This window comes from Chelonia mydas, chromosome 5 (genome assembly GCF_015237465.2).
Source record: "Chelonia mydas isolate rCheMyd1 chromosome 5, rCheMyd1.pri.v2, whole genome shotgun sequence".
Lineage (NCBI taxonomy): Eukaryota > Metazoa > Chordata > Testudines > Cheloniidae > Chelonia > Chelonia mydas.
The window spans coordinates 89,571,782-89,588,954 of NC_051245.2; the positions used below are offsets into that span (position 1 = coordinate 89,571,782).

General features: G+C 38.3%; 1 protein-coding gene across 8 annotated transcripts in view; it reads left to right on the forward strand.

Moving 5' to 3' along the window:
• The window catches only part of KIF27 (kinesin family member 27), a 41,720-nt gene extending 24,865 nt beyond the window's left edge, over positions 1-16,855 (forward strand). For 6 of the 8 annotated variants that reach the window (XM_043547320.1, XM_037901785.2, XM_007065526.4 and 3 more), the window contains exons 11-19: positions 869-1,074; positions 1,561-1,758; positions 2,126-2,236; positions 4,823-4,999; positions 5,647-5,862; positions 7,450-7,656; positions 10,529-10,727; positions 11,846-12,010; positions 14,362-16,855. In XM_043547320.1, the coding sequence (XP_043403255.1) occupies positions 869-1,074; positions 1,561-1,758; positions 2,126-2,236; positions 4,823-4,999; positions 5,647-5,862; positions 7,450-7,656; positions 10,529-10,727; positions 11,846-12,010; positions 14,362-14,825 (1,943 nt within the window). In that variant the 3' untranslated portion in view covers positions 14,826-16,855. Of the gene's footprint in view, positions 1-868; positions 1,075-1,560; positions 1,759-2,125; positions 2,237-4,822; positions 5,000-5,646; positions 5,863-7,449; positions 7,657-10,528; positions 10,728-11,409; positions 11,531-11,845; positions 12,011-14,361 lie in introns of those variants that run through there. The other 2 variants (XR_005225735.2, XR_005225736.2) reach the window with 2 other exon arrangements.
• The last annotated feature ends 318 nt before the right edge of the window (positions 16,856-17,173 follow it).

Genomic DNA, 17,173 nt, shown 5'->3' on the forward strand with positions numbered 1-17,173 from the left:
ATAACATTCAAAAACCAGTCGGAGAACACGTCAGTCTCCGTGGTCACTTGATTACAGACCTAAAAGTCGCAATACTAGAACAAAAAAAACTTCAGAAACAGACTCCAATGAGAAACTGCTGAATTGGAATTAATTTTCAAACTGGACACCATTAAATTAGGCTTGAATAAAGACTGGGAGTGGATGGGTCATTACACAAAGTAAAACTATTTCCCCATGCTACAAAAGGTTTTTTTTTTTTTTTTTCTCCTGCTGATAGTAGCTCACCTTAACTGATTACTCTCATTATACTTGTATGGCAACACCCATTTTTTCATGTTCTCTGTGTCTATCTGTCTGTCTATCTCTTCCTACTGTATTTTCCACTGCATGCATCCAATGAAGTGGGTTTTAGCCCACAAAAACTTATGCTCAAATAAATTTGTTAGTCTCTAAGTTGCCACAAGTACTCCTCGTTCTTTTTACTTCTACTTTGACGCTTGCCAGAAACTAGCTGCCAATAATAAGAGTGTTACTGAGAATAGTCTCTGTCTATTTTTGGTAACTGGGCTATAAATACTTTGTACTATCCAGGTGAGGCCTATCAACATCTGGCATCTTATCTGTATATTGTACTCCTTCCCCTGCCTTGTGCCTGTTTGTTAGGGTATTCGATTGTGAATTCTTAGGGAAAGAACTATGCCTTTTTTTCTGATTGGAACGTGTCTGGTACGCTGTGGGTGTTACCAGAAATAAATGCTAAGTAGTAATAAATTCTTTAGATGTATAATTAAGGATTAGATTTTCATATGGAATTTGGAAATAGCGGGGTTTTTTTTTTTTCAATAACGCAATTTTTCAAACAATTTTGTAATATTTTGTTTTTAAGGCAATGATGCTCAGTCTGTAAGCAGGCACTACTCTTTGAAAATAACTAAACTGGAACATGAAGGTGAGCAAGCCAAGATAGAATTAGCTGAAACACAAAAGCAGCTTCAGGAGCTGGAGAACAAGGAGCTGAGAGACATTGCTGAGAAAGCCAAGTTACAAAAAGAGTTTCGGAAGAAAATGGATACAGCTAAATTAAAAGTGCAGGTAGTTTTTGATTTTTGTCGTTAGGAGTTATGAATTACTGCTCTATCCCATAGAACACTTGGGGCCTAATCATCTGCTCTGTTACACAAGTTTTATGCCAATGTGACTCCATTGAAGTCAGTGTAATTACAGTAGATAATCAGGCCCTCAATGTACCAATAGTTGGTACTTGCATGTATCAAACAATATCCTTATGTGAGAAGTGTATTTTCTTACTAGAAAGGTGGACAAAAAAGAGATTATTGGATAGCATGGGTGTGCTCACATACCATGGTGTTTGGCAGTTGGTAAGAACTTAGGGAGAATGCTTTAAATTGTTTTGCAAACTATCTGCTTTGTAGCACAAGTCTTCTATCAAAATACCACACTAAATCCTAAATCTGTGCAAATATCAGTGGACTTGTTTACTGGTATTTGTCCTAAGATGTGTTTTTTGTTTCTTTAAGTGTTCATGCTGTTAGACTGAAATATGCCATGTGAATTCAGGTCTTACAGAAGAAGCAGCAGGACACTAAGAAGTTGGCATCATTATCTACCCAAAATGAGAAACGGGCTACAGAACTTGAGCAGACTGTGAATCATATGAGGCAGCAGCAGGCCCAGCTACAGAAAAGACTGCGAGAGGAGAGTGAAAAAAAGAAAATTCTTGAGGCAGAGATTGCAAGGGACCAACAGCAAATCAAAGTAAGAGGCTTTCTTTTCTGTATAATGGATAAGCATATAGTACAGTTTCACCCCATTACTTTCTCATAGATCATGATGCATAACTGTAAGGCTTCCCATAAATACAAGGAATGCCGTTCAAGGTAGGAAAAATGAAAATGCATACAAAATCTGTTCACCTACAATTTTTACAAATTACTTTCTTCTTCTTCTTCTTCATGCTTTTTTATTTGACTGTCCATTTCCTATCATTACAATACAGCTTCCATTAGTGGAATGAAAATCTTATATCTTGTATACTGACATGGGCTCCTTCAGAAAAAAACTAAATGTGATGACAATAGACTCAAGGAGGCTAGGAAAATAGTTTTATCTTTCTTACTTACAGGAACTTCAGTTAAAGACAGAGCAACAGCAGAAAATTCTCAAACTTAAAAATGAAGAGATTGCTGCTTTTAAAAAGAAGAAAAACTTGGCAGAAACTTCACAGCAGTTACAGGTAGCTAATTTATTCCAAATTTGGTGGGCCTTGAGAAGCAAGGGGAGGGGAGACAAAACTCATTATCCCCCACCCCACCTCTTGATTAGCCTTGTGTGGGAGGAGGGAAGATTCTGTTTGCTGACTGGCAGAATTGTACTCAAATCAATTGTTAGATGCCCTTCTTTCTTTGAAGCAGGGATAAATTGGCCACCAAAGGTAAAGAGAAAGGTAATCCTCCAGCAGGGAGCAGGAATAACTTCTGCCTGCCTGCCTGCCTGCCCTCACTCTCAGTGATGGTTTTAGTTTGGCTTTATTGTGGTACAATGAACTTAGTTTCTGGTTGGCACAGGGGTACAAGGTTTCTGCTGTACTTGCTTACAGGCTCTGGATTGCAGCTGATTGTCGCTCAGAGTTGTAAAAGTCTTTTGCCAGCAGCTGGAAGGGGTATTTTACCCTTTCCTCTGGTCATCCACTAGGTGAGGCTAGCTGGTGGGTTGGAGGGTGATGAATTGGGTTTTTTCCCCCAAATGTGGACAGTTTCAAGGCTCTCTTCATAGAGCTTCTGTTACTTGTGGCAACTTTAGTGTAGCAACCTCTGTGACAATGCCATTTAGATTATTCCAAGCCTGAACATAGGACCAAGAGAGAATGGGCAACCGAGTGCAGTGGGTGGTAGGATGGGGTGCAGAAAGCCTTTAAGACTGAGAAAAAATTAGAGGCACCATTGTCTGTGTCCAGCTGTTCATGAGGGAAGTGTTGGTTCAGGGCTGGTTGCCTATGGTCAGTATTCTCTTCAAACTCTGCAGTAATGGCTGCTCCAGCATTAGCAGTGTTGGGAGCTAATATAGCCAGCTTTTTGGCTCCAGCTGTTATTTTCAGTACTTCGTTGATGGTATGAACTGCCCTTCCTCCAGTGCAATTCAGTTAGGTTTGAGAGAGACCTAGGTGGATTTTAACCATTTATTGAAAACTACAATAGAATCCAAATATGTGATCCTGAACTACAGTACAGAAAGTACAATAAAGAATCTCACTCCCTGTTGGTGGTCTGGCGAGGCGTATCGGTTGCGGGCAGATGAACCTTCTTCTCTGTTCAGAGTCTGTCACCTCGCCACCACACGGATTAGCTGTAACACTCCCCCATATATCTTAAGTTATGCATGCGCCTTGTGATGGTCACAAGCAGGGCTTAAATTCAGCCAGAGCTGTCCGGAGTGGAGCTCCAGTAAATATTTTCAAACCTGCAGAGCTGAAGCCCTGAGCTCTGGTGTGTTCCCTGGTGCTGAAACCCTGAATCCTGGCGCCTCCCCATGAGGTTGAAGCCTTGAGCCCTGGTGCTGAGACCTGGAGCACTGCTACCACACAGGGCAGAAGCCCCTAGCCCCACCACCCCGCCATAGGGCAGAAGCCCTGAGCTCACCCCCCCCCCCCCCCCGCCCCCAGCTTAGCAGCTGACACCCAGAGCCCCAAATCTTCCCCTACCCCTGCTGGGTTCTGGAGTTTTTATAGCATGTTGGGGGTGACATGGGGGGCTCCAGGAAATAATGTATGAGACTTTAATAGGCAGCAGGTTTAAAACCAGCAAAAAAGGAAGTATTTCTTCACACAGTGAACCTGTGGAACTCTTTGCCAGAGGATGTTGTGAAGGCCAAGACTGTAACAAGGTTAAAAAAAGAACTAGATAAATTCATGGAGGATAGGTCCATCAATGGCTATTAGTCAGAATGGACAGGGATAGTGTCCTTAGCCTCTGTTTGCCAGAAGCTGGGAATGGGCGACCGGGGATGAATCACTTGAAGCACCTGGCATTGGCCCCTGTCGAAAAACAGGATACTGGGCTAGATGGACATTTGGTCTGAGCCAGTATGGTTGCTCTTGTGTTCTTATGTCACATTTACAGCATGTCCAGACATGCCCAATCACGGTTCCCTCTACTGCCAGAAAATGTGAAATACATGCTAAGAAGATAAACATTAAAATAAGAAGGATAAAGGTGCCTCACTCTGGGGACACAGGAGCATCTAAGGGGTGGCCTGTATGGGAGCTCTCCAGTCCCCGACGTTGATTAAACCTGTTCAAAACAAGCCTTCAGTAGGACTTCACTTGGGCATAATATCCAAGCTAGCAGACCTTGATGTAAGACCAGTGCACTAGTTTTCTGACTTCAATTGTTAATGTAGCTTTTAACTTCTCATTTTCTTTTCAATTGCTGTTTTCTGACAAGTAAATAGTCTTGATGAAATGTAATGTAACACCCTGTACCTGAGCTATAGAAATGTTCTTAGGAAAATAACATGTATTTCAGCAAGGGCTGTTTTATATAAACATGTGCATAGCAGACTTTGCAATGTAATACTGCTGTGGTTTTTCAAATTTCTGCAACCAAATAACTTCATTATCTTGAGTTCCAAATCAAGATTCTGTTGTAGAGTTATTGTTGTTAACACTAAGAATGTCAATTTTGGATTAAGTTATAGAAATCTGAAATTGATAGAATTATTATTCTAGATGAGAAAATACTGTACTTAAAGAATGCTGTGCAAAGGATGTACTTCTGAGCCCTGACTAATACTATATATCTTGCTATTATTTTTTAAAACGTAGAAACAGGAAGAGCAAAGGAAATGGTTAGATGAAGAACTAGAGAAGGTTCTGCATCAACGTCAAGAATTAGCAGAACTGGAAGAAGATTTAAAGAAAAGAGAAGATATCATAAACAAGAAAGAAGCGTTGTTACAAGAGAAAAGCCATTTGGAAATCAAGAAACTAAGATCTAGCCAGGTGCTCTATATAGTACTGTGTAACTATTATTACAGTACCATTGTTTGAGAGTCCAGATAAAACACATTAGAAAGAGAAGCAGCAGTATGGGTCCCATGTAATCTGATTTCTATCCCTGTAATCTCAAGCAAGCCAATCTGTTTTTCTGTACCTTAGTTTCTCTGACTTTTTAAATTGGGGATAATGTAGAACAAAGATATTTCTTCACTTTCTGTAAAACACTTTTTTGAGTTCTGGAGACAAATTCCTTTATGTAAGTGTAAAGTCTTATACTTTGTAAAATTTGGTAGATCCCTTTGCAATTTGAAAACAAAATATATTTTTTGGCTATTTGGCTTTAAAAGCAAAAATGAATAGAAATTTAAACACAGATTTCTTAATAGCAGGTGTCTTTATAACGGGTGATGACTAAATTATGATTTAACTTTCTGTATGTAGAAAGCTGAAGTTGAGTGTTTTATAGTTAGTAGTAAATATTTATATTATGATAGTGCCCAAATAGCATTGGGGCCCCATTGTGCTAGGTGCTCTACAAACATGGAAAAGAGACAGTCCCTACCCCGAAGGGCTTGCAATCTAAACTATGTACAGTTTGGTTAATTATGGGTAGTGTTTTTGTATCATTTGTGGATTTGGGGTTTTTTTAGGCTTTAAACAAAGATAGCTTGAAATTATCTACCCGCCTGAGTATGCTGGACAAGGAATTGTGTGATAAAAGTGTGCAGCTCCAGACCAGTGCCAGTGAAGAGAAGAGACAGATTGTGGAAGAAGTTCAGGTTCTTCAGAAAGAAAGGGACCAGCTGCTCAGAAGAAGAAATAGCGTGGATGAGAAACTTAAAGATGGTAAAGTGTTGTCCCCTGAAGTAAGTAAAAATAGCTATTAGTTACTATTTTATAATATAACACACTAATCATGATCTAAACATGTTTCCAAATATCAGATAACTAGAATTGAGAAATTTGAACCGTTTTTGTTAAAATATTAAAATTTTAAATAGGAAATTCAAAGGAATTAAAGTAAGTACAACAGTAGTGGCCTGGTTTGCTAAATAAGAAAGTTTAGGTTTGGAGATCTGTTCCAGCTGGTGTCTTGACAACCCTCCCTTGTTCTTTTGTCTGTGGCATACTGTTTTTCTTCCTTGAACTCCGAGTGCTTCTCCTTTCCAGATAACCATCACAATTCTGTCTTTAAACTGAAATAGGACTTTCAAACCTGCATGACTTAAATCTTTAGTTAAATCAGTGTAACTTTCTTGTATAGATTAGGCCTTAGAGACAGCTGTCTAATAGCTGCCACTGAAACTGACATCAGTACTGTTCTGGATTGGCCAGCAGGAAACACTTATGCAACAAGTTCCTTTCCTCTCAAGGGAATTAAAAATACATCACCTTCATGACACAGTGGTCTGACATCTGTCATGGGAAGCAAGAGACAAAACTGCCTCCCAACTTATGTGTCTTGCTGCAGGACACAGCCAATTAAAACTTCTGAGACACCTAGGCACATTCCGCTTCCTTTCCCACCATCCACACACTAAAAAAACAAAACTAATAAAAAGCATTGTTCTGTCTTTTTGTGTTTCATTTTCATTTTCCTTCTCCTGGCATAGCTTCATCTTCACTATGCTAAAAAGATACACATTTGCAGATTGACCCTCGATTTCAGGATCCTAATAAAGTAGCTACTAAGTTCCTTTCTACTTAAAACAGGGAATTAAAAGTAGAAAATTATAGCTCCCATGATTTTCTATTAAGATTATGTATATAATGTACACACAGAGCTATGCATATTTATAGTGACTACTACTATAAATGTACTTTCTATTAAGAAGATAAGATCTTTTAAAGTTATTTTTTTATGTGCTGCTTTCTTGGAATACCCACACCTACCAGTTTTCCAAATAACCATATAATTAAAAATTCGTACTGTTTAGAAAAACTTCAGTGGATGATTATCAGTTTTTCGCAGCTGGTTCTTATTATGTTCGGATATTGCTTGAGGTGATTTATCCACTAATAAGGGCTCCACTTGACTTTTCACTGGGTTTTGTGAGAAGGAAACCTCACCTGAAATATCCCCAAATTTCCATTGTGACAATAAGGTGTGTTGCTAAGGATATTCCCAGACTCCAGCACAGTGTGAGGTAGAAATCCTGCTAATCAGCATAATTAACTTAAAGTGAAGTAAGTCCCACTTACAGGGTATAGACTATTTCGTGAGTCCTCCACTCAGTAATGTACTGTATTTAACCCACGGTGAAAAAGAAGAAGGTCGTTTATTTTTTTTAAATATTTTCCTCAATTTGTAGTATGTTATTGCATTTTCTCTCAGAACAGTCAGAGTCTATATAATAAAATAAATTAACATATTAACGTTAGGGTATCCTGACTCTTGCGTAGCTTTTTAATTGAAATGGAGAGTGGCACCTCATTTCTGCTTTTATTTGTAGGAAGAACGTGTCCTTTTCCAACTGGAAGAAGGGATTGAAGCTTTGGAGGCCGCCATTGACTACAAGAATGAAAATATTCAGAATCGCCAGCACTCACTTAGAGGCTCATCTCAAATCCTTACACAGAGCGAGGCCAATGTAATGGGAAAACTAGTTTCCCTGTCTGCTACTGAGCTTAGAGCTATTCTCTTCAAATACTTCAACAAGGTGTGTTTTGGCTGATGAATAATATTAAACTGAATTTTATTTTTCACTTGTGTCGCAGGTAATAAAATGAAACAGTCCAATCTTAAGACTAGCCCTCTCCCCGAAAAAAGAAGAAAACTTCATTTTAAAAGTTGTGTTTTCAGTGACGATTGCTGAAGTTAGGCTCTGTCTCCCTGTATTGAGCCAGATACTGTGCAGTGTTTCTCACTTGTGTAAATAGTTTTGAACTTTTACATGTCAGGTTTGTCAAGCTCCTTTCAGATGTTGCCAGCCTACATAGTGTTTACTTTCAGATGTGGAGGTAAGGGTTCCCACCTTTCCCCAATGTGGTCCTGATCCTTCTAGTAGCAAGGAACTAGATGATTTAGGTGTTGCAGCACTGGGGGGTTGCAGTGCCTAACTTCTTTTAGGTGCCCTGGCACATAATGGAATTCACAACCACAAGTTAGGCATCCAGGCTCCCTATACAGTGCATGGGCAGAGTTAGGTGCCTAGAAAATGGAAATCACAAAGGCATGCACGCTGAGTTGGGAACAGACTAAACTAGCCAGTGCTAAGGAGAGGGGTGTGGCCTAAACCCAACTCCTGAAAGAGACCATAGGTGCCTATCTCTACTTGGGAGAGAAGTTCAGTTGTGAGAGAAGTTCAGTTCACCCCTCTGCCTAATGTGGAGTAGGGATTTGAGTCTCCTACCTCCCAGGAGAGTTCCCTAACCACTGGGCTATAGATTATTCTGGGATAGGGCTCTCTCACTCTCCTATTGAAGTTGTTCTACTGTGCATAAATATTTAAATATTCATTGGGCGAGAGAGAGAGAGAGCGAGAGAGAGAGAAAGATTGACTCTTTAATGACTGTTTTTTCCATTATTTTGTCTGGGATTGATGTCAGACTAACTGGCTGATAGCTATCCTGGTCATCCCATTTGACATTTTGAATATTGGCTCAATGTTAGCACTCTTCCAGTCTTTTAGAATTAACATGGTATTGCAAGATTTATTAAAAATTAACTTCAGTGGGCCAGAGACCTTCTCAACCAACTCTGTTAAGGCTCTGGGCTGCAAATGATCTGAGTTACTGATTTTAAAATGTTTATCCCTAAATGTTGTCAAACAACCTTCAGTTACTAATGGACTTGAGAATACTTAATCATCCTCATTTGAGATGAGTGCATCCTGCATCTTACAAAATACAGAACAGAAATATTTATTGAACACTTCTCTTTTCTGTATAGTTATTAACAATTTTACTATCTCCATCTAGTAATGAGTCTGTATCATTGCTAGGATTTCTTTTGTTTTTAATATACTTAAAACACTTTTTATTGTCCTTGGCCCTACCAGCAATGGATTCTTCCCTGATATCTTTAGCCTCGATATTAATTTTCTGCACTTCATAACTCCTAACTTATATCAATTGCTATGCTATGTATTTCCCACTTTTTTCCCCGTTTGTTATTTACAGCTTTTTATTTCTAATTGTTTCCTTCACTTTTGCCACTGAATCAGGATTTTATTTTAGCCAATATTGTTCTATTAAACTCTCTTGGCCACCTAATAAACTCTTCTTAGAAAATTCCCAATTTTCATTCACTTTTTTCTAAATTTTTCCTCCCAATCAATTTTGCTCATGATTTTCCTCAGCTTTGGGAAATCAGCCCTTTTTTGAGGCTGTTTGTACATATGGAATATAATCAGGTCCCTAGGCAACCACCAACTTCCTGTCCAGTAATTCATTCATCTTTATCAGTCATGAGGTCCAAAACAGTTACTTCATGTTGGCAGCAATTCCTTTTATGTTAGAAAATTTATAATATTTAGAAACTCCATGAGGATTTATTACTGGCTGCATGACACCTCCAGCATACATCTCCTAAATTGAAGTTCCCCATAAGAACACAATTTTTCTTTCCATACATTACAGACAGGTGTCCAAGAAATAACTCATCCTGTTCTCTGGTTGATTTGATTTTGTGGAAAGACACCTGGATACTGCAGCATGTTGGTGTGACACTGCAAATTCTGTGGCAGTTCACTTTTTAATTTAAATGTTTTAAAATGAATTAAATATGACAATTAATGCAGTTATTACATTTAGCACATGTATTTATTTTGATATTACATTCAATTTATTTTATGCTGGCTCTGTGTTTTCAGTTTACAGTATACTACAGATTTTTTTATTCACAACATATAACTGCATCACAAGTTTTCATAAAACAAGCTGGAGGTTTTGGCAGCTTAGTAGGTGACAACTGGGGCTTTTGCTACCTGAGGTGTGGGAGGCAGTTTGAGATTACGAGATAAGTACATTAGCTAGATATTTTTGTTAAGATTAATAGCAGTGAAATGCCAAATCACGTTGACATTTAAATTGTTGTTTTTAAGTTTCAGAGTAAACAATCCATTGAACTGGATAGACAGGTCACACCTCACAGAGCTATTGTTACAGGCATTTACAAAATGAGGAAGACAACACAACATTAATTTACACTTGGTTCATATTGTTAAGGTTCTTCATAACCATATGGGCTAGACACATAATTTAAAAAAAAAAGTGCAATTCTGCAGCAATTTTCATGGTTGTGGAATCCACCAGGAACAGGGGGGACCCTTCTCTATAATAAGCCTTTCATAGTCTTGCTGTGGATGTGCAGTCTACTCTAGACCATTCTTTTTCCAGTCAATGTGTGTGTGACTTATAAAGGGTTATTCCCCATGGGTTAATGAATATTATATGCATTAAGCTACTACTTTCCAGTAAGTACAATAAAATGTTTTATTAAAAAAAAAAGTACATTCCTTCAAGATTTTCTCCCCTTTTATTCAAAAAGGGAATTATTTGTTAGTCAAAATAAGTATATTTCTTTATTAGGTTGTTAGCCTACGTGAGGCAGAACGTAAATTACAGCTGCAGACTGAAGAGCTGGAAATGAGAGTCACAGAGCAGGAAAACATAATACGCGAACTGGAATCGGCACTCGAACACCTCACGCTACAGTGTGACAGGCGACTGACCCTCCAGCAGAAAGAACATGAACAAAAGATACAGTTAATATTGCATCATTTCAAAGGTATTTGCTTCTTAGGGTCTCTATTGGCAAACACTATTTATTCACTATAAAAAAAATACTGCTTTTCAGTTGAAACTTCATACATGTGTAGCCACAACATACAGTTGTATTATTAATAAGCCCTGGTCTAGACTACAAACTTATGTCAGTATAATGACGTTGCTCCGGGGTGTGGATTTTCCACACCCCTGAGCAACGCAATTATACTGACCTAACTCCTGGTGCAGACAGCGCTATGTCAACAGAAGGGCTTCTCCAGTCAACATAGCTACCGCCGCTCAGGGAGGTGGAATACGTATGCTGACGGGAAAAGCTCTCCCATCAGCTTAGGCAGTGTCTTCACTAAGTGCTACAGCCGCACTGGTGTACCTGCGCCATTGCACCACTGTAAATGTAGACAAGCCCTAATTCTATTGCATGATACAGTGCTGGGGCACAGTCACAATGTAAGTTCTGGTATGAAAGGAAAACTCAGTTTTTAAAGTTTTTACACTAAACACAGGAAATGGAATGACCTTTTTAAAAACTGGAACTTGTTGATGTAAATGACAATTAAAGACCATATTTTTCATGTGTTACTTTCACAGTTACTCCCTAAAAAGTCAGTGGTCAAAAGTAGGTGCTGATTTTTGGGTACACAGCTTGAGACACCTTGGTTTTTCTTTTTTTTTTGTCTTGCCAGACATATCGCATATCAACAATTCTTGATTTCAGTTACATTTGTAAATAGTCAAGTCCCAGGTGTCTCCTGTTGGACATCCATAATCAGTGGTCACTTGTGCAGAACTACTTGTGTGAGTAAAGTGAGTAGATCTTGGGGCAAAATCTTCAAACTATGGAGACGGGCTTTGAGTCCAATCTTTTAAGATGCTAAGTGTTTCCTCGCTGGGTACCTTCAACTCCCAGAAGACACCTGGATTCTCCCATTTTCTGGTGCTGTGCAGGGGAATCCTGTTAAGAAGTAAATTATAACTTTTACAATGCTAATTCTAAACTTTTGGGAGGAAACCAGCAGTGGGCTGTAGGATGTAGTCTGTAATTTCGTATTCTGCATTATTATTTGCATCTGTAAAAATGAAATAAACATTTTGAAGCTAAAATTAATGTTGTCATCTTAGAACAAGATGGTGAAAGTATTGCAGAAACCCTTAAACTGTATGAAGCTAAAGTCGAACAATTGGAAAAAGACTTGTTCTTCTATAAGAAAACCAGCAGAGAACTAAAGAAGAAACTGAAGGAGCTGGTGGGAGAGTCATTTTATCAGCTGGTGGCATCAACTAAATGTATGTATTTTGTAGTCACAATAGAAACAATATACAACTTTTAATAGTAACATTTCAAAAATAGTTAATGCAGAGAGTCTCAAGCTTTGAACTTTTTACATTTGAGCAGACTTGAGCAAAGCAGTTTTTCCTTAGTTTAATTTTTAATAGTGATATCTGTCCAGGATGATTTATTGCTTCCGTTGCTTTCAAGTGAAAGAAGTAATTTGTTTCTAGTCTCAACAGTCTGCAATATGTTGTACCTTTAAAATTGCATCGGATTATTATCTTGCTTTTCTGGATTCTAACATTTCAGTATTCACTGTCTCAAATAGAGTTAAAAACAAAGGATTTTTATTAACTGAAAGCTTTCAAATGGTACTGTAGTTGACCCCACTGTAGGATGTCACTGTAAACTTCGAGGTACAGCAGTCCCTTTTTTAGATATGTGGTAGCATGGGATGCATACCACTGACTCTGAGGCAAGCACTGTAGCTGCTTCAAGTATTATGCTACACAGACATTACTTACCTCTTGGTGGGTTCTCATTGAATACTCAGAGACTTCTAGTAAGTAAAAAAGGAATCTTTACTAGGTCTAGTAGAAAGGATGTAGATACTCTAGGTATCGTGAATTAGACAAATACAATAAAAAGATAAACACATTAGTTCCTAACTCGGCTCTAGAGTACAGCCTAGGAGAGGGGGAACCAAAGGCAACTGTACAGTGGAGGAGCTTCTCAGGCCTATTACCTAGAGTGCCCTTTCTAGTCCATCCTACCATTAGAGGGCAATTAAGTGTTGGCCTATGTATCCCACTGACCAGTGTTCAGTCCTATAGCATGCCTAGTTGGGGACCCTCTTCATGTTGTCTTTTTGTAATCCTGTTTAAGTGGTTGCTGGCCTCATGTCTTCTGGTTACGGCTACTCCCCCTGACCATCCCTTAAGAGATCCAGATCACTGATTCTGGCCTGCTGCTCACTGGTCCTCTGTTTCTCCCTGAGCTCGATCAGTTCTGCTTCCAAAATGTCACCTTTTCTGGGCCATTCTGGGTAACCTAGTGCCTCCTTTTGGCTGTATGCTGATCTGGGTCCCTGTCTCCCCACTCATCCCTGAAGTGTCTTATGGACGAATCCTTTCCCTCTAGCTCATTTGAGGTGGTGTAATGAGCCAACAAGTTCATTACACTATAGAACATAAACCACAAACTCTAGTACTACAGGAGATCTGATTCTAATTGAATGTGGGAAAGACTACAATAGAGATTTTTAATTGTCAGGTAAGCACATTTTTTAGGACAAGTGAGTTTCTCCAAAAACTAGTCCTGGTCATTTAATCAAAGAAAAATGTGTGAGCTCTGGAACAATCTAATTTTTCCAAATACATTTTTGATGGGAATGATACAAAATCCAATAGTGGTTCAGTTTTCTTATAATATTACCATTAAACATCTCACCTTGCCTTTCGTTTATTCTTGGATTTGTTGTTGTATGTGTTCATGCAAGAGAATAAAATCTATTTTTTCTGCTGATTTAAATTTATTAGCCAGATTTTCAAAAAAGTCTAAGAAATGAACATGCACATTAAAATTGAACTTACAGAATTGTGCATTTGATTGCATAACTACAGGAGTAATTTTAGGTGCTGCTTTTGAAAGCTTGACCCATTATGCATCAGCCCATTAGGTCAGGTACACTTACAAGTTAAAATAGTGAAGAGATAGGTATAAATGCCCAGACCCAGGGGTTCTCAAACGGTGGGTCGGGACCCCAAGGCTGGTGTCGGCCCTGGGCCACAGCAAGTCTGAAGCCCAAGCCCCACCACCGAGGGCTAAGGTTACATGCCCCCCGGCCAGGTCAGAAGCCTTTGGGCTTCAGCTTTGCCCCCGACCCCCGGGGCAGTGGAGCTCGGGCAGGCTCGGTCTTTGGTCCCCCCTCCTGGGGTCGTGTAGTAATTTTTGTTGTCAGAAGGGGGTCACGATGCAATGAAGTTTGAGAATTGCTGGCCTAGGTTGATGGAAGTAACAGCTAGTTACCTTCTGTCATTATACATGAGATGTTTGTTTAGCAGACTGAAAAAAATGCCACCAATATTGTGCGAAAGCTTGTCTCTCTTGCCAACAAAAGTTGGTCCAACAAAAGATATTACCGTACCCACCTTCTCTCTGATATCCTGGGACTGACACAGCTACAACTACACTGCATACACCACTGTTGAATCATTATTATTGGGGACAGCTTTCACATTTAATCTTGTTAATGCCCTAAGACTGTATTTCCTAGTTAATGTTCTGTAAAACAATGTTTCCTTGACTGGGAGGATTCTCATATGAATTGTATCCTAACATTTGCTTCCCGGAAAACTTCTTTTAGATAATGATGCTGCTAACAGGATACTCAGCCAAGAAGCAGGAGTTTCTTCAGAAGAATTCAAATTGACATCCAAACCTGAAAGTAACAAACTATCAGGAAAATTAAGAGAAACAGACAGCCCAGCAAGTGGTTTAAGGTGGTGGCAGAATTCATACAGGCTTGAAGAAGATGTTTCAGAGCTAGTACACAATAGAGGGTGTTTATCAAGTAGTACGGAAGACCAACCAGGACCAGATGAAGTACACCCTTCAAAATCTCATCCTCAACTCTTTTCTCATTCTCAGACAAAAGAGATCATAACACAGCTTCAGGGAGTAACTCCAGTAAAACTGTCTCGCCGAGAATTACGGCATATTCCTGCGTCCGAACTATCACTGAGGCGCTCCAGCCTTGGAGTCGGTGTCAATTCTGTTGCTGCAGATTCCATTGAAATGTCCAGAAAATCTAATGACTTCAAGATATAGTTATTCTTTGACACATTTTTAGCAGCACATGCTATTGGAATCACTGTATTACATTTCCTTTATTCATGCACTAGTAAATTAGCAGCCACATTGTTCTGTAACTGTTGATATTCAGAACACCAGAGATCATATGTGTCTCTTGCGCTTATGCAGTTTCAAAGAATCTGAGACGCTTTCTTATTGGCATGACCACAAACAGGCACATGATTAAAAAGCTTTTTATTCCTGAGAGAAAAAAAAAATCTTTATACTCCTTGGTTTTTCAAATCACTCTAAAAGTTCTGGTGCATTTTTCAAAAGTTAACATTAGTGAAGACTGAAGACTATTGAAGTGTACAAGAATATTCTGAGACTAAGGTAATTTCACTTTCATGGTTTAAAAACATATTAAGGTCCCTGGTAATTTGCAAAATACATAGTTTAAAAGCTTGGCTGCTGGACCTTCACCTAGTAGTTGGCAGTGACTGAATTCCCATCACTCATACTGCATATCTTACGTAGCATATGCTTGATATCAGGATCTAAAACTAAGTTTGTTCCTCGAAAGGCACATATGTAAATATTTCAAATTTTTAATTTTTCCTCAGTATTTAATTACTTACTCTTTTGTAAGAGTTATATTGCATGAGCCAAACATGCCTTAAAAACTGTTAAGTCTTTTTCTTTACATGTTTATATAAACTTTTTTAAGCTCTGTGCGAAACAAGTATTATGCCTTATTTGTGAAATTGATGCAATTACTTATTTCACTTTACTTTTTGTGTTTTTTGTTTGTGGGTTCTTTCTTTCTTTCTTTCTTTCTTACATTCGACGAATCTAGATTTGAAGTGTGATGTTTGTGTACTATGGAAATGGTAAATATGGGACCAAAAATTCAGCATCTTAAGGTAATCCAGCAGTACAGTGTAATACATTGTTATTAGTAATAATGGTTCACAACTTTTTAATTTAGAAGGAAATGTGAATCATTCTTTTAAAATCCAAATGTACTTCAGAGCAGACAGTACACAGATCCATTGGTTTACAACTAGTTTGTTTAGTTCTGAATAATAAGTTGAATAGTGTTTTATAAGAGAGCAGTTATCATTCACAAGAAGCTAGTTAGCTGAGCTGACTTGAAGGAAGAGGCCAAGATTTTTGAATTTGAGTGCTATAGGTTAGGCACCTACATTCATATTTAGGCTCCTAAGTAAAAGTGACATGATTTTCAAAGGTGATTAGCACCTCTGAGCTCAGCAGTTTTGAAAACCAGGCCATTTTTATGTAGGGACATAACTTTAAGCACCCATATTTGAAAACTTTGTCCTGAATTATTTGCTGCACTTAGCAACAGCAAATCCTTCCAGTCTGAACTGAGATTATTTGCTGATATACTTGGATTGAAGCCTCCAGTACACAGCCATTGAGAGAAAGAGAATTTCATTTTCCCATGCTTCAGGCCATCAAAGACCTGTCTACAGAGCAAATTTTACCATGTCAGGAGATCATGTTGTAACATGGTAGTGCTCTGACTGTCTTATAACACAATTGTTGGTCTTTTCTGTATAGATTGCACAAAACTGTATTATAACCATATTGATGAACCATTTTGCAGCCCTGTAAAGGCCTATATAATTGTATCCTTGAAAACTGGACTTATTACATATTGTTCTGTAGAATTGTGATATAAGGGAGTTGGAGGTTTCTGGGGTTTTTTTTAAACTGGTTGGTGGTTTTGGTTAGGAGTTTTTACTGTGCTATAAGTCTAAATAATTGAGGCTTTGTCATGTTAAATTTTATATAAATGTATTTAATATTCATATCTTAATACAGGTATGCTAAAGCAATACATGGAAATATAGTAAATGTATTAAAAAGCTTAATTTCAGTTTTCTACATCACCGTACCAGCTGTATGAAACACAACTGTTAAAGACCTATACTGAGCCTTTATCAAATACCTCAAACTATCTTGTCTGTTAGCCTGCATTTAAATAGATCTGGGTTGATTTTGCTTTGTATTTTACACATAAAAAACCAACCAAAAATGTGTCCATATGGGCTCAAAAAACTAAAATGTAGGACAGAATGATTCACTACTAAGTGTCACTGGATGCTCTGTGAATTTCTGTAGGTTTGGGTGGGAGGTTTATTTACTTATCCACGCATAATGGGCATTTACTTAAATGATCTTTAAAACCTGTTGCAAATTTTAAAAGATGTTTTACCTACTTTATATCAGATTTGGTTCCACGGCACATTGGTGTATATATTTCCCCATATAGTAGAAATTGCATTTGTCCCTCTTACTTTCAGATGTATTGAATGGAAGATTTGGAACCACTCAGTAGAGATATGGAAGAATTGTGA